This window comes from Ceratotherium simum, chromosome 4 (assembly GCF_057802395.1).
Source record: "Ceratotherium simum simum isolate JZ-2026a chromosome 4, ASM5780239v1, whole genome shotgun sequence".
Taxonomy (NCBI): Eukaryota; Metazoa; Chordata; class Mammalia; order Perissodactyla; family Rhinocerotidae; genus Ceratotherium; species Ceratotherium simum.
In genome coordinates, this window is record NC_141903.1 from 42603999 (window position 1) to 42622408 (window position 18410).

The 18410-nt window shown below is 44.7% G+C and overlaps 1 protein-coding gene across 1 annotated transcript in view; it reads right to left on the reverse strand.

Annotated features, from left to right (window-relative positions):
• Window positions 1–18410, reverse strand: part of LOC147917271 (uncharacterized) — a 60218-nt gene that overhangs the window by 35970 nt on the left and 5838 nt on the right. The window contains exon 2 of the mRNA XM_087429828.1: window positions 12136–12250. Within this exon, the coding sequence (XP_087285954.1) occupies window positions 12136–12250 (115 nt within the window). The remainder of the gene's footprint in view (window positions 1–12135; window positions 12251–18410) is intronic.

The window sequence follows — 18410 nt, forward strand, 5'->3', positions numbered from 1 at the left end:
AGAGGGTGGAGAGCACATCTGCAGGGGCAAATGAAAGAGCTTTTGGGAAGATTAAACAAAAGAGAGAATGTGATGAGTTTAGCACAGTGCCTTGAACATAGTCCACAAGTCCTCAATAAATGTTCATTAATTTTGGACTTTGGTCTTCTCTTTCCTTTTCTCTCGCTCTCTTTCTGGCTGCCTTTTTTGCTTACTGCTTACTTCCTGGTTTTCAAGAGGTCACAAATGGTTGAGGTGACTTCCAAGTAATCAAGTGTTGTTAGCTATATTGGAGGGTTTTGAGGGACTAATGAGTGTGTAAAAAAGTTAACCAGAGACTCTGAGGGCTGGGGACGAGAGAGGGAAACAAAAGAAGGGGAGAAAGTAAGAGGAAAGGATGGGAGAAAGCTGTATGTTCCCTCTCAAGTTGGAACGAACACAGGATTATCTTACTTTATGATCAAATCATGCATTTACTGGCATGTAATTACAGTGTCTTTGCAATTTTATAGCCTAGTGAGACTTGCCAGAGATCCTAGTGAGACTTGCAAAGAAGGTCTTCCTGCCCTAAATGCAAAACTTTGTTCTTACTCCCAGATTAACAGGTTTTAGCTCAGTGCCCCCTCCCCTCCAAAACCCACATGGATGTTCAAATACCCACCATCTGGGTGCCTGGTTCAGGTGAATCTTCTATTCTGATTTGAGAAATGGCTGCTTGGAGTGAGTTGGTCCTCCCATGGGATGAGTCCCAGTGAGACGGGAGGCCCAGAGAGTGGTCTGAGCTCGTGAACCTCAGCGTCCTTTCCTCAAGTCTTTTCCTGCTGCTAATTTGGCCCCTTAGGAATCTGTCTTAACTCCACCAGCTATTCTTGAGTGTCTGGTACAGGCTCTAAAGCAGAGCGTTCTCGGCTACCTGTTCTTCCTCCAGCATCCTTCTTGCATTCGCTCACCTTCCCCTCCAGGCCTTTGCACAGGCCACTCTCTCTGCCTGGAACATACACTCTCTCTTTTTCACCTGGCTAACCTCACCTCATTCTCCAAGACCCCTCAGGTGTCATGTCCTCCAGGGAGCCTTATTGGACAGTGTCTCCTCCCCACCATGTCCACAGGGGTTGGGAAGCCCTTCTGCATCCTCTTATTAGCCCTCTTTGATTCTCTCACCCACAGGACTTACCCTGTCTTGGTTTCCTGGCCTAACTCTCCCAAAAGACTGAACACCTTTTGAGAAGGGACCCTGACGTATTCATCTTGGTTTCACCACCGTCCAGCAGAGTGCCTGGCACACAGAGGACACTCAATAAAGGTTTACTGAATGTTTAGGGCATGATTCAGATATTAAGAAAAGAAGTGTCAGAAATCCCAAGGCATCAAGTTAACCAAGCTCTATGTTCTAGAACATTCTTCCTCTCCTCCTGTCACCCTGGCTCTCCTCCCCCAACAGCAGTCAGGACAGGTAACCTTATGACTGTTCACCTGCTCTTTCCTTAATCTTTTTTCTCAGGTATCTTCTTAAACGCCACTTCCTCAGAGGCTGTCCCTGACTGCTCAATCCAAAGTAGTCACTCAGTCACTTGATTACACTTCAGTGTGTTTTAATTTGCTACACAGCACTTATTGCTAGTGTTAACATTTTATCTATGTGTTTGTTTAATTATTTTCTATCTCCGCCACTAGACTGTAAGCTCCATTTGAGCAGGGCCCTTGTCTGTCCACAGTTGTATGTCTAGCATCTAGCATAGAGTCTGCCACATAGCAAAGTGTTTATTAAATATTTGTTAAATGAACGCATGCTACTTTTACTGCATTCTGATTTAATTTGATGTATGTCTTCTGTCTTTGCTGTTGGATTAGGTGAGACAGAGAAACTCAGAAGGGTCTCCCTCATGACATGGGAAAGTGGGAGGGGGACCTCAGTTCCCTTCCTAGGCCAAGGTGGGGTACGTTGCCTGCCTACAGCTTCCTTGTGGCCAGACACTGAGGAATCTCAGCCCATGTGTCTGCAGGCCCCAGATACTGGAAATGCTCCTCCAGCTTTCTGTGAGAGCAGCTGTAGCTGCCCATTGCCCAGATTGACAGAGGAAAGTGCCCAGGGCTCCTAGCTGGCCTGACACCCAGCGGGAAGCAGGCACAGTGGCCAGCACATTAAGGACAGACGTCTTCCTTTCTCCATATCGCCACCCTGAGAGTGCACGTAGCTGCCTGGCTAGGAGCAGAAACTGGCCCTGCCTCACGCAACTGGGCAGCACGGCTCTCTGGCTCTGCTGTAGAACAGGGCTAGCCTTGAGGAGGTGGGGCCTTGCTTCTGCCCCTCCCGGTCCTGTAGAAATTGCTCTGCCAGCTCAGCAGAGGACCAGGCCTGAAGTCTATCACCCGCCCCGGCCCTTCCTTGAAGCCCTCTGGTTTACTGGAAATCATAAAACTGTGAGAGACAGCCTTTATCACGCCCTGAACAGCGCACTCTTAATATTTAACGCCAGAGGCTGAAACGACCAGGGACGCTGGCCTCCTGGTTACTCCCAGTGACTGATATTTGCACCTGGTAATTGAGGTCAGATTTGCTTCTCCTAAGTCACATGATTTGCCTCAAGGCAGGAAGGTCGGGGGCCACTTGTTGCAAAGGGACCAGGAGGTGATCACAGAAACGCTGCAAACCAGCTTTGGCAGCAAACGCTGTGCTTTCCAGGGAACCAGCCCTGGGAACAGGAAGCTGAGCTGGCAGCTGGTAAATGACCCACGTAGGGCCTAAACCCCAACATTTCACTCAGAGCAAGCTTAGGACACTTTCTTCCCTCTAAGACACCCGCTGAATGAAGCCACTTTGAATCCTTTCTGGAACAGAATGGGACAATTAATTAACTAACAAACTAATTAAGCATATTGAATAGGCCACCCAGAAGATTCTGGTCACTTAAGGTTCTCCAAATCACCGTATAGGCCCCACCCGATCCAGACACCTAATCTTGCTCCAAGCTTTGCTTGACCTCAGGTATTTATCTCCTGGTTGTCAAGGAAGCTGCCCAGATAAACAGCAACTCAGCCAACCTGGCCCCTCTGCCAGCCTCTAATCCTTCTGAGAGCAGTGGAGCTCTCTGGTGGCCACTGGTGGCCCTGCCTGCTGGGCTGGAGGCAGCCCTACACCAACTCATGTCTGAGGTCCCTCACATGACCTCTTGAGTCACACAGTAGGTGCCAAATAAAAGCTTGTTGAATGAAGGCACCCCCAGGGGGCCTGTTAGTTCTCAGGCTTCAAGGTCCCTAGATAACCCCTTAGTGGCTGCTTATGGCTGGAGCAGATCTATCCCCTACCCACCACCCCAGTCACCCCTGGGACTGTAGGCCAGGCTGAACAGGGCCACTCAGCTCCTCAAGTTATCCAGCTGGCCCACAGACCACTTCCCCTGCTCCCAGAGCCAGGCAGATGCAGATCTGTGAGGAAGGAGCCAGCTGTGGTCAGGCAAGTCAGCTGGAGAGCAGGCGGGGACGCTGTTTTGCTACACTGGCACTTGACACCACACACCACAGTCAGAATGGCAGAAGGCCCCACTACCCACGTGCTGGTGGAACGTCACCCTCACTGTCCGCGTGTCTACCTGAGGACTGAGCACACTCTCAAACCGGGTGCCGAACCACTCTAGAGGATGGACGGCTGGCCTCAAGGGGACACTGCAAGGAGACTAAGGAGGAAGTCACTGTCCCTGAAGACTCTGAAATGGTTACCAAAAGACTGATCCCTAGAGTTCTCAGGCAAGTTTCTAAAGTAGGACAGATTCTCCCCTCTGTGACACACAGCTCAGTCCAGAAAGAGGGTTGGGGGATAAACTAGACTACCTGATCTCTCAGGGCCACCAAAGTCAATCACTGCCCTGTTTAAGGCAGTACGGGGGCTGAGTGTGGGGTCTGGACTGGACCTGTGAAGCCCAGGTCTGCCGCAGGAAAGCAGCGTAGCCTTCGGCATCATTTAAGCTCTCTGTTTCTTCATTTGGTTGTTATGTGAATTAAAGTAGATAATATATGTAAAACTTTTGGTATAGTAAACCCTCAATACATTTTATCTGTTTAGCTATTTTTTCTTTCAAGAACACTGAGCTAAACAGAAAAGAAATGGTAATAAATGGCATGGCATTACACATCAGCAGAAACTTAATTATCCATCCTGGATGACAGAAACGACTGCAAATAACAATATGACAAAGAGAGGTTTGAGCTCTTGGGCTCAGTCGTTCTAGGCTCCCGAGTCACAGCAGATGCTCATGAGGCTGAGCCATACATGAAAACTGTTTCCACCCACAGACTGGTGGAGCCCATTGATATGCTCAATAATAGTGACAAGGACGATAAAAATAGCTACCACGGGCCATGCACATGCTAAGCAGTTCATACAGGTTATTTTGTTTAATTCATACTGCAAATCTGTGAGGTAGGTATTCTTGTTCCCATTTTACAGATGTAGAAACTGAGAGTTGACGAGGCTGAATAATTTCACAAGCACACTCCCCCCACCTACACACACACAAAGAAGCAGAGCTGGGATTCAAACCCAGGCTTAACTGACCGTGGACTTCTCTCCTGTGCTATATTGCCTGAAGCAAAATTCCACGTGCTGTCCATTTCCTGGGAAAACTCACGTGGGAAGTCTCTAAATCTACCTGTCAGGAGCAAGGGCCACCACTGTGTATCTAAGACCAGTGGCAACAGTCCTCAGGTGACAGGGTGATCAGGGCAGCTGGAAAGGGCATCTGCCACCCCTGCCCCAGAGGGCAAAAGTCAGGTTTCTTTTTTTAAAGGGCCTTAGGGAGACTCCACCCACACCCAGTTCCCAGGCCTGAGCCACAGAATCCTGCCACAGGAATGAGAGCCCAGCTTTGCTCAGGATGGAGTTCTGGAGTACCCACCTGCCACCTGCATGCTTGTCCCAGCCCCTTCTCCATTCCAGGCTAGGTCTCTGCAATGCCCCAGGGGTGGACGGCAGGGTCTGGCCAGCACCAGACAAGGGCTGGGGAGAGGAGCACTGGAAGCACGCCACCCCCAGCCCCCTGCCTCTCAGGAAACAAAGAGGGAGGCTCTCTGTCCTCTGCTCCCACGGATCTCCCTCCCTGAGGGGCTCTTAATGCCTAGGATTGAGGGTCCTGTGTGCTGCGGAAGCCCTGTCCCCCAACTCCCTACAAAAGCCAGATCCAGCTGCCAAAAGGTTAGACTCAGAACTGTCTGTGTATATTAACATTTTCTCCTGGAGACCAAAATGAATCCTGAGGAGAGAGCACTGGCCTGGGACTCCATGAGCCCAGGCTCCTATTTCTGGCTGTGCCTCTTAACTCTCCACATGACCTTAAGCAAGTCACTAAACCTCCCTGTCGAGGCTTTCCTTCCTGTTAAGTGGGAATAATTATACATACTCACCACCGCAGCTGATATTCACTGAGGTTTTACTCTGAGCCAGGCCCTATGCTGGATGTATCATGGCATTTATCCTCAGAGTGCCCTTTGAGGTAGGTACCATTTGCATTCCTATTTTCAGATGAGGAAACTGAAGGAACAGGGAAGTTAGGGGACATGCCCACAGCCACAGAGCTAATAAAGGTGGACCTGGCTCTCAGTACCATGTCTGTTTTTCCAAGCTTTTAACTGCTGTGACATACAGAGCTATTTTATAAAGATCAAGGACAGATGTAAAAGTGTTTTGAAAGCCAAAAAAAGGTGGGGGGGAGAGTTGCATAATACAAATATAAATCATGACCCCCTGGACATGACTTAAGGAACATTCCTAATCCCTTTAAGAACATTCTGTGGAATCTGTCCACAGACTCAGAGACCTCTAAGATGGGAAAGACCCTCTATAAGTCATTTTTTTCCTTTCTCCCTCCCTTTAGGCAGGAATGCTATGATTAGCCAAATACTACAGGTAAGACCAGAGAGGTCAAGCAAGGGTGACCAGCATAGGCCCTCAGCTGGCAGGTGAGTAGGGAGACAGAACTGGCCTCCTGGCTCCTAGGGGAGGGGGCAGTGATGATAAAAGACCCACTTGTGTCAAGGTGGAGCCCCTCCAACCAAAATTTGAACATTTTTACACAATATCCAAGTACATCTTTTTTAACTTTAAAAACAAATTTTATTTAACTACAAAGCTAGGCAATATTCAGTTCTAAATGCAGTTGGTCCTCTCCTTCTCCCTGCAAATCTCTGTATCGGACAGGGCTCAACAACAGAACTAATGGTGGTTAACACTGCCAGAAAAGGGACTATATAGATGGATACTGAGTCAGTCAAAAGGCTCTTGGGAGGGCTGGCCCCGTGGATTAGTGTTAAGTGCGCGCACTCCGCTACCGGCGGCCCGGGGTTCGGATCCCAGGCGCGCACCGACGCACCGCTTCTCCGGCCACGCTGAGGCCGTGTCCCACACACAGCAACTAGAAGGATGTGCAACTATGACATACAACTATCTACTGGGGCGTTGGGGAAAAACAGGAGGAGGACTGGCAATAGATGTTAGCTCAGAGCCAGTCTTCCTCAGCAAAAAAAGAGGAGGATTAGCATGGATGTTAGCTCAGGGCTGATCTTCCTCACCAAAAAAAAAAAAAAGGCTCTTGGGAGGGCTGCAGATTTAGAGGCCAATCAGCCAGGAACAATGCCTCAAACACACCTTAGAGCTGGGCCCAGAACAAAATCCTATCTTTCCATGGTGGCCTGCAAGGCTGCGTGGCCAACTCCTCCTCCCTCTGCAGCCTCTGGTCCTCCCACTCTCGTCCTGGCTCCCTGATATAGTGGCCTCCTTGCCACTCCCCAAACAATCCCATCTCGGGACTATGAACTTGCTGTTCCCTCTGCCTGGAACACATTCACACTGCTTACTCCCTGGCTTCACCCATGTTTCTGCTCTAATCCCCCTCCTTAGAGAAGTCTTCCTGGACTGCCCTGCCACTCTATGCCCTCTCCCTGCTTCACTCTTCCTCACATCACCTACTGCTCCCTGACATTGTATTGAGCATTTTGTATCTCCCAGACCAGACCCTAAGCTCCATGAGGGCAGGGACTTGGGTTGTTTTATTTGTTGCTGTAAGCCCCAGGCCCAGAGCAGGGCCTGGTACATTTTAGGTGCTTAACTATTTGCTGAATACACTATGAAGGAATGAACGAAGGAACGAATGGAAAACTTCAGTACACACCAAGACCTCACATTCTCCACCTGTGCTGGAGGATTAGGGCAGGAACAAGAGTCAACTTGTGCCGTGGCTGCAGCTGTGCTGTCAACCCTGCCTGGATCGCGATCAGCCCTGCAGCACCCACTTTGGAAGGAAGACTTGTCCCGGGACCTGTAGCTCTTAGAATTTGTCTGGACCGTTGCTGTGCAGACTATGGAGGCCTGGTTAGGGTCCTGCCCCTGGTTTCCCTGGGCATCAGATAGGTTAAGAAGTGACTTAGCCAAAGTCCCCTTCCTCCCCCTAACCGCTTCAGCCCAGGGAGTGACGCTGACAAACAAACGCACAGTCATGGAGAGACTCACAGGGTCACACAAGGTCAGAGCTGGGTGAAGCCTCGGTGATCCGAAGACCAACCTGTGCTCTGCAGATAACGCGGGCCAGTGCAGGCGCGAGCATGTGTGTGGACTCTGCGGTCTGGCAGAGCCAACCTCCACCAGCCACGTGACCTTGGAGAATTACTTCAAAAGATAATATTTGAAAAGCACTGCTTTTCTCAGGTATAAAATGGAAATAAAAGTCCCTACTTTAAACAGTAAGCTTGTCCCCCTGTTCAAAAGTCTTTATGTCCTAATCTTTACGGTATTAAAGTCAAACTCCTTGACTTGATAGTCAAATCCCACCACCACCCAAATCTGGTCAACCCAACCTACCCAGTATGACCCCCCCGGACTCGTCCCGACACTCCTGTTCCTTCTGACAATCTCTGTGCCTGGAACCATCACCGCCGCCTTCTCCTCCATCTGAGTTGATTAAAGCCCCGGGCAGGCCTCATGCAGTCCTCCCTGACCTGGGCTTTTCTGGGCATGCACACTGGGCACTTGGTGGTGTAAGTGGTGCATGTTAACAGGCAGGAACAAACCAGAACATGGGATCCTTGAGGGCAACTGTTTCTTTTCTTATGATGTCTCCCCCCACCAAGCATTAAATAACACATAAAAATTCCTGCTGACTCACCTGAAGTTAGAATTCAGTTAAAATGCTCCCAAATACTCCCTATATTTCCCAAGGGAAGGAAAATAAAGATATAGAGCTAAATTAAATTGGAGGCGAACTCAAATCACTCCTATTTCTGTGTGCTTGGTCTGTGTGGGGAAAAAAAAAAGAATCACCCCTATCTCCAACCCAGACTTGACAAGTAGAGGAATTCTCTAAAAACAATACATAGAATAAATCACAAGGACTAGCCTCACTTAAAAATTTCAGGAAGGAAAACACAGTTCAACTGAAAACTGTTAACTGGTGTTTAAAAAAAAACACAACAAACAGCCCGGAAATGTTTTTAGGACTGTGTCTATCAAAGTCCCTTAGGGGCTGATTCGTCCTTCAACACATTCTTCCTAACACCTGCTTTTACTAAAAACCAACAGCCTAACACCAGAGCTTTATGAGTCAGATGCAGAGTGAAACTGGACACAGAGTGTGACAAACTGTGACGAACATCACCCAGATAGCAAGCAATAGCCACACTAAGGATTACTGGCCAGTGCCCTGTGGCCACGAGGGTGGGCCACAGGGAAGCTGAACCAACAGCAGATGGGGGTCCATATCACCCCAGATTTTCCTCATGCTTTATTCCTCTCTCCAGTCCCTGCCTCTGCTTCCCCCACCCACATGCTAAATACATCTGGAAAAAAGTCTTGCACAACCCTTTACCCAAACTAATTCCCCGTTATTTCAAGTGAGACCTCAGGACCAACACATATTTCTTTCTTATGTTTTTTTTTTTTTGAGGAGGATTAGCCCTGAGCTAACATCTGTTGCCAATCGTCTTCTTTTTTGCGGAGGAAGATTGGCCCCAGGCTAACATCCATGCCCATCTTTCTCTACTTTATATGGGACGCCGCCACAGCATGGCTTAATAAGCAGTGTGTAGGTCCACATCCAGGATCTGACCCTGCAAACCCCGGCCCTGAAGTGGAAAGCTCGAACTTAACAGCTACACCACCAGGCAGGCCCCTCTTTCTTATGTTTTTCAAACAAGAATATTAAAAGACAGAACTCATAAAACTCAAGTGATATGGAGAAGAATTAGATCTAATACTTTTTGATTTTAACCTCAGATTAGATAGTTAATCTTTTCAAATGCAATTCTATGTCTACACAAATTTTCCCTTTAAATTTCAAACACCATCAACTTAGTCCTCTTCCTCTTTTGGATTTTTAAAAACAGGACTTGCTCGTTACAGCTTGCAGAGTCACAAAACACAATCACAGTCCACACAAAAACCTGTACACAAAAATGTTCATAGCAGCATTATTCACAATAGTCAAAACATGGAAACAACCCAAATGTCCATCAAATGATGAATGAATAAACAAAATGTGGTATGCCCATACAATGGAATATTATAAAGCAATGAAAAGGAATGGAGTACTGACATGTGCTACAACATGGACGAACCTTGAAAACATCCTGCTAAGTGAAAGAAGCCAGATACAAAAGACCACATACTGTATGCTTCTATTTATATGATATCCAGGATAGGCAAATCTATAGAGACAGAAAATAGATTAGGGGATTGGGGGAAATGGGAAGATTGGGGGTGGGGGAGGATAATTTAGGAGTTTCTTTTGGAGGTAATAAAAATGTTCTAAAATTGACTCTGGTGATGGAAGCACAAAAACCACTGAATCGTTCATTTTAAATGAATGAATTGTATGGTATGAGAATTATATCTTGATAAAGTTAAAAAAAAGGATAAGAAAATAATACCTTACAATCACAAGTTAGTGACTTGTTGGTGACAGTGACTACTGTGTAAGTCTATCAGTTTGAAACATCCACAGTTAATGTGTCCTTCAGGCTATTTGTCCTGAGTGGCTAGAGAGGAAGTACCCCAAAGCAGCGCTCAGGAAGGTGTCCCCAGGACACAGGACAGCTTTTCTTTCATTGACCACAGTTTTAAGTGTCATATTTTAAAACATTCAGATATCAGCAGGCACTCAGGAGTGACCTGGTTTATAAAATAATGGACTTTGACAACACTTTAGACTTAGATTGCATCAGTTATCAGAACTAGGGTGAGACAGAGTCACGCTCAGGGAGCTTCGAGTTCGTCGGTGTGTGCGTCCTCAAACAGGTCACCGAACCTCCTGGGCACAGAGGAAGACTTTTCAAACTTTTCAAATCAAACTTTTCTAATTTATGGAGGTTACAGGTCCTTCAAATGAACAACAAAACTACCTTGTATTAACTGGTACACATAATGATGCACATAAGGCAAACAGTAATAAAGGAACATTTTACCACTCTGTAAAGTTAGGATAGTAAATTTAGAGATAGGGGTTGTTTGGGGATTATAATTTTGTTTCCCGGGCCGGCCCCGTGGCTTAGTGGTTAAGTGCGCGCGCTCCGCTGCTAGCAGCCCGGGTTCGGATCCCGGGCGCGCACCGACGCACCGCTTCTCCGGCCATGCTGAGGACGCGTCCCACATACAGCAACTAGAAGGATGTGCAGCTATGACATACAACTATCTACTGGGGCTTTGGGGGGAAAAAATAAATAAATAAAAATCTTTAATTTTGTTTCCCTTTAATCTCACTTTGTTTCTTTTTCAGGTCTACAAGAACAAATGTGATTCATCTTCTACCCATAGGTGGCCAGCCTCACTTTCTGAAAAGAGGCAAGAGCTACAGAGACCTTGGGCTGCCACCCTGGCTTGCTACATCTTAGCTCTGTAAGTAATTTAATCTCTGGGCCTTGGTTTCCATATTTGTAACATAGGAATAATATCACCTATTTGACCAGGTTTTCATGCAGATTGAATGAATGTAAACTGTGTAGCGTAGTGCCTGACACACAGAGGCTTGGGGCAAAGCTGGCACAGGTTGGGGTGAAGGACAAGGGATCATCAAGTTCCCTGCGTAGAAAGACTTGTGACACTGAGGGAAGATGTCACAGAATCCTAAAGGGGTTGCAGCTAAGGGAAGGACATTGCCAAACCCAGCAGGTGCTGAAAATCAGGGAGGGTCTTTGCAAGACCTCTCATTAGAACGCCAAGAAGTTGTGTTGTTTCCCTTGGCATTGAGGACAGAAAGTACCCTTATTCCCAATATGAAGCTTAGAATTATTTTCTGTTGAGGGCAAAGCTAACAAATGGGGTCGAAATAGAACATAAACAATCCCCACTCAGCTGCTCAGATTTCAGCACAAATAGGTTTTTTTTTTTTTTTTTGAGGAAGATCAGCTCTGAGCTAACATCCACTGCCAATCCTCCTCCTTTTTTTCCCCAAAGCCCCAGCAGATAGTTGTATGTCATAGTTGCACATCCTTCTAGTTGCTGTATGTGGGACGCGGCCTCAGCATGGCCGGAGAAGTGGTGCATCGGTGTGCGCCCGGGATCCGAACCCAGGCCGCCAGTAGCGGAGTGTGCGCACTTAACCACTAAGCCACGGGGTCGGCCCACAAATAGGGCTTTAAGATCAATAAGCTAGAGCTGTGAAATTACCAGCTGTGGGAGGAGGGGAGGGTCAGAGGCAGAAGCCCACCAAGGGGGCTGTGAGGTCTGGGCGAGCAGACAGCAACCCTGGGTTCTGCTGGGCCAGGGATGGCTCTCCAGCAATACATGAATAGTCCACCCTGTGAGCAATTGGAAACAAGACCACAAGGCCCCTGCAAAGAACACCTCACACCTCCAGCTTACCACACACTTGTTGAATTAAAGGGAACTGTTCTGGGTGGGTACCGCCTCTCTGGATGACAAAGGGGATGGGCCCCAAGTGCATATGGGAAGGGACACCACACTCACAGTGCAGAGAGTACCCCCTTGCCCCTCATCCTGTCTGCAACATTCTAGTAATATTTCTGGTTTCACTGCTATTGTTTTATTTTTGTAAACAAACTGTGAAAATCAACAAACTACCTCAAAATTGAACACATGAGTTATACCGATTCCTATACTAAAAAAACAAATAATGTAGAACAAATAAGAGGAAAACTCTGGTCAAGCTCTAAACTCACCTGTGGCTGGGTGGCTGATGCACGTCTCCAGGAGAGGGGAGACCATTTTCGTGTTTCTCTGCAGTCCAGCCTCAGGACTGCCTGCAGTGCAAAGAAGTCCAGGGTGTGCTGCCATCTGCAGGCAAAACAAGAAAAAGTACAAGTTATGGCCCAAATCACTCACCCGGCGCCTGGGCCTGTCCTCAGGCAGCCGGGACACCTGGGTCCCATCCTGGTGCAAGAGCCAGGAGAACTCACTCAGTTCTGTGTTTGGGATCTCACCACAGAGCTGCGACAGACATAGTCAGTAAAAATTCTAAACTATCAAGGGCTCAAGTGTTTTTTAACAACAGCAGCAAACTCTTACACAGGGCTTACCATGTGCCAGACACTGCTCTAAATGATTTACATTTATTAACTCATTAATTCTCACAAAAACAGGTGAATATTTTAGAAAGTCTCTGCCAATCTGCCTGCTTATTGAGTTAGGCTGAATAAGTAAAATGAAGAACTTGATAATACTTGATTTCAAAGAGCGGTCAGATATGAAAACTGAGAGATTCTGAGCATCCTGTAGATCATTCATTCCCCAAATATTTATCAAGGGCCTGTTATGCACCAGACTCTGCTCTAGGACCTAAGAATAGAGGCGTGAACCCAAAAACAAAGCCTCTCTTGTGGAGCTTCCGCTCTGTTGGAGGGAGGTGATAAGAGAAGAGGTGATAAACGCTGTGCAGAAGAAAAGGAGGGTAAATGGGATAAACAGTGATGACAATGCTGTTAATATTCATTCGTTCACTCATTTGTTCATTCGTTCCCAAGTACTTACTAACCATCTACCACAAGCCAGACACTGTGCTGGGATGCAATGATCGGCACAAACCAGACATGGTCCCTGCCTTTATGGAGTACTTACTCACACAGGAGAAGCATACATTAATCAAATGATCACCTGAATAAATGCAAAGACGTTAACCTGTGGTAAGCGTGACAGCAGAATGGCACAGGTCCCTGACCTTGTCTGGAGCCTCAGGAAGGTTTAGGATGAAGTGTAGGGAGGAGAAGCATCCGTAGTAAAAAGCACACCATGTGCAAAGGCTGCAAGCCAGAAGTGGAGTGGGGAGAGAGGAGGCAGCCGTTTCACAGAATTTCTAGCCACAAGAAGTCCTTATCCTCTGGGAACTGGAGCACCACACAAGGGTCTTAGGCAGAGGAGTAATGTAGTTGGATGTGTGTGTTTTTAAAAGATTACACTATGTGGTAGGCTGAATAATGGCCCTGCTAAAGATGTTGATGTCTGAATCCCCAGAAGCTGTGAATATGTTTCCTTACGTGGAAAAAGGGATATTGTAGATGTGATTAAGTTAAGAATCTTGAGATGGGGAGAGTATCCTGGATTATCCAGGTGGGCCCAATGTAATCACAAGTGTCCTTATAAGAGGGAGGCAGAGAGAGATCTGACTACAGAAGAGGAGTGTCAGAGTGATGCAGCATGAGAAAGACTTGTTGGTTTTAAAGATGGAGGAAGGGGCCATGTGCCCAGAAATGCAGGAAGCCTCTAGAAGCTGGAAAAGGCAATGAAATGATTTTCCTCCAGAGCCTCCAGAAGAAACACAGCCCTGCTGAAATCTTGATTTTAGGACTTCTGACCTTTAGAACTGCAAAATAATAAATTTGTATGGTTTCAAGCCACTAATTTTGTGGTAATTTGTTACAACAGTAACAGGAGACTAATACATACAGGCTTCTGTGAAAAAACAGACTAGAGGTAAGGGGAAGGGTAGGCAGGGACCAGTCGGAGGTCACTGTGTTATCCAGCAAGAGATGTGAGAGCTTGAAGCACAACGGTGGCAGTAGGGGTGGAGAGGAGTTGAAGGACCCCAGGAGGGAAGGAGTCAGCCAGTCAAACGGCTTGCTGCAACCTGGCAGATATTACTGGAATGCCACAGCAGGACTCTCTCAGACTCAGGACCTGGCTGGCTTACCCTGGGCAGAGCTCAGCACCCTTTATAGAAGGAGGAAGCTCATACCGGGGCTGTAAGACCACTCCCAGATAGAGACACCATTTACTCACTTACCAAGGACCTGCCAACCCCATTCCCACAAAGGAGTCCAGGGGTTTCCAGGAACAAGCTCTAAGAAGTAACAGCTTGGGAATTTCTAGTAGGCAAAAGGTAGCAATTGTTTCTGCCAAGCATTAGGCCTTGCAGTGAACACTTTTTTCTTTCTAAAAGAGAGACTTTGTAATCCTGTAAAGGAGGCGTCCAAATTTAACTATACATATCTCCAGCCCAGGTGATGCAGAACCACGATTATATGCAACATGAAATTTCATGTTCAGTAGAATACTGCAGAAATTAAAGAAAGAGAACAAACGAGAAACTAGGAGACCCTCTCTTAGCATCTACTCCATTCCTATTTAATGATTAGACCTACTGAAAAAATGGGATCCTAATTTGGTCCTGCCTAATAAGGCTGCTGAGAAGAAAAGGCAATAAAAATTATTTCAAAGAATTTTAGATATATTCTCCCCATTTTACTCCAAAAGTATAAATATACACCCACCAAGACCAAGTACCTTGGAGTGTACTGAGGGGTAACAAGGAATTCTTAAGGACACCATTCCCCTGTGGCTTTGCAGCAGGCCACAGGCACCTAACTGGATTCTAGGAGCATGTATGGACCCAGAAGTCCCTGCAGATGCAAAATACCAGGCAGTCCTGTTAGGGTTGGAACAGGTTAATTAAAAAATAGATATATGTATGTATTGTTTTTCTGGTGACAAAAGTGACATATGTTTACTATTAGAAAACACAAAAATCTCCTGTGGTCCCAACCATCCAGAGATAACTTATTTGGAAATATTTTCTTCTAATCTGTTTGCCAATAATTTTAGTATATACAGTGTATAAATATGTAGCTATATAGATATATACACTTTCCTTTTAACAATATTAGGATACTGTGTATATTTTTCTTTTGCAACCAGTTTTGTTTTATCTAATAGCATATAATTTTCCACGTCATTAAATATACTTTTTTAATAGTTGGCAGCATTCCGTCTTAGGAAGGTATCAAAATCACTTAACCAAGCCCTTACTGCTGGACAACTGAGTGGTTTCTAGCTTTATGATAACAGAAGTCACACTGGAAGGAATGGCCCCATATATAAGAACACTCCCATTTAAAATCTGTGTCTGAAGCTCTGATTATTCGTTGGGGTCATGTTTCGTACATTTCAGTCATCCATACATCACCATTACTATTTTGCCATAATTAAATATCATCTGTACCGTGTTTAACATTTCTCTTTAAATCAACTCATTTCTGCCCTTAAATAAGTGTATTTTAAAAACTAACCTTATTCACTATCGTAAATGGGAAGCCAGCATCATATGTGATAAATGAAAGCAATCGTAAAAACAAACACAATGGAGAACAAAACAGCATGGTGAAAATATAGTTAAGATACTGCCATCCCTTTGCTCATTCTTTTATATCCAAAAGGAGATTAGAAAGGCTTAGAGAGGTGTTCAAGACATACTAGCACCAAGCTGAGATTTTTCTTCTTTCTGCGACCAGAAGACTGAAAAGGAATTGAGCAGGGGAAGAACTTGCTCACTATGTGAGTCAGTGTTAGACAATGCCGCAAACGTGCTCCACCTAGAGTTACCCTGCACCACCTGAAATAACCTCATGTGGGAAACGTGTCTTAGGACATGGCCCTGGAAGTATAATTATGGGGATACAAGGTATTGACATTACAAAAAGCTTTTGATAAACACCATCCAAGTTAGTTTTCCCATAGTTTTACTACCAGAGTGCCCATTTTACTTCACCCTCAAATACTAAGACTTATAAACAAAAATGTTAAAATGTTAAGCTGTTTAGTGTAAGCTATCCAGCAACTGAATTTCAAAGCTACTTTCATACTCCTCTTGCCAGTCTCAACCCTGGGGCAGGGCCATTATATGAACCTTCAGTTAGTGGTAAGTTTACACAAACTGATATTGCACTTGGTTTAACGAAGCTAAAGTAAACTCAGTAAAACATGAGGAAGTGACTCGAGCATTTGCAAGTATTTCAGAATGTTTTTGTGCCAGCAAAGGTCAAATGAGGATCAGAATAGCATGGATTCCAAAGTACACTTTGAGAAATAAGAGACCCAGAGAAGCATTACTCGTGAGACACAAATCACTACCAATTTCATTAAGTCAATGAAAACTAAAAGACACACATGTTTAAGCCTTCTTATTCTAGTGTAATAGGCAATTGCACAAATAGGTTATACATTAATGCAACTGTTAAGAAAAGATTTCTAAAAGAGAAAAAAGTGTATCTTGAAGCGTGAAAAGTTAATAAAAATAGGAAGCTTCCAGATTATTTCAATAATTCCTGGGCAGATACCCATTTGTGTATGTGCCTGTGGGGGAAAGGTGGGGGTGAAGAAAAGAATTAAAAATATGCTAAAAAGTTTCTTATGTTTGGAAGGAGATTAGAGATTCTGATTAATTTTTGACATTTATAGGAAAATATAAGTTTATCTATGCTTAAGAACTTAATGAAGTCTCCTAGTAAGATACAGAATTCCAAGTCACTAATCAAAAAGAAGGAAGGAATGGGGACAAAGATACCTTGATGAATCCAGAAGAAGTGATTAAAAAAAAAAAAAGGAAGAACTCATGATAACTATACGGCAAAACAAGATGGCAGAAACAAGGTCACACTTCTCAGTGATCAAAATAAATATGAATGAATTATATTCCACCAATACTTTCAACGTAAATGCTCATTAATGGAAAATGGATAAATAATGATATTCCATTTTAATGGATGTGTGTGTGAGTGTGTGTGTGTACACCACAGAAAGAGGCCCATGACTTACATAGTTTAGAAAGTTGTAGAAAAAGGTATAAGCAAAGAAAAGGGTCCAGAAAAAAATACACCAATTTGGTAACTGTGGCTGTCTATAAACAGTGGGATGACAGGAGACAGGAGTGGACTTTCCTAGCTCACTTTATGAGTGTCTACATTGTCTGAATCTATTACAAATAGCATGTAACCAGAGAAACAAGAATAAATGAAATAATAAGTATAAGGGCAGAATCAATGAAATAGAGGACATAGAGGACAAAAAATAAAGGTGATTAACAAAACTCAAAAATATTTCTTTGAAAACAGACAAACCTTTAGGGAGAGTGATCAAGAATAACTGACAGAACATGGAGAAAAAAAGAGGAAATGACAAATATAGCAGACATTTAAAAACTTATAATAGAATAATATAAATAACTACATGATAATACATTTTGAAAGCATAAATGAATAAATTTCTAGAAAAATTGCCAAAGTTGGCATAAAAATGATAGAAAATGTGAATAGCCATTTAAGAAACTGAAATAATTTTAAAAACCTCTTCCCTATAAAGTCTCAGGCCCAGAAGATTTATAAGTACAGTCTACCAACTTCCAAGGAAAAAACAATCTCTATTTTAAATGCATTGCTTCAGAAAACAGAAAAAAGAAGAAACACTGCTCAACTTAAGGTTACTGTAAGTTTGAAATTTGGAATAGGGACTGTGCAAAAAAAACACAGGCCAGTTTCGCTTATAAACATGGATGCTAAACACCTAAATAAAATATTATCTAATCAAATCCAAAAGTGTATTAAGAGTATATCATGATAAAGTAATAACAAAATGGTTCGAAGTCAGAAAAGCTTTCAATGTTATTCACTACATTAATGGTTTGTGGAAGAGGTTACTACTGCTCACCATCTCTCTGTTCTCCAATTCCTCCTGGGAACACCATTACAGTTCCCAACCACCTTACAACCAGGTGGGACCACGTGACTAGTCCTTGCCAATGGAATGTGAGTAGAAGTGAGATTTGTCATCTCCGGCCAACATAGAGGATCCATTGAAGGACTCACGTCCTAGCCGATGGGGAAGCAACTGGCTAGAGAGAGCCTGAGTTTCCGAACAACTAAGTGAAGAAGAACACTACCTTGCCGGCACCCTTGGACTGTATCATGAGTGATAAATAAATAGCTTTATTGGTTTAAGCCATTGAAATGTTGGAGTAGTTACAATAGCTAACATTATTTACCATAATAATACATGCAAATAGGGGTGGTGAGGGAACCAGACGATCATTTCACCAGATACAGAAAGAGCATTTGACAAAGTTCAACACTAATTAATGATTTTCTAAAAAAACTCTTAGAGAAGTAGAAGTAGGAGACCAAGCCCCTGTCTTTCCCATCACCTTCTTTTCTTCACAGCTTGATTATTCATT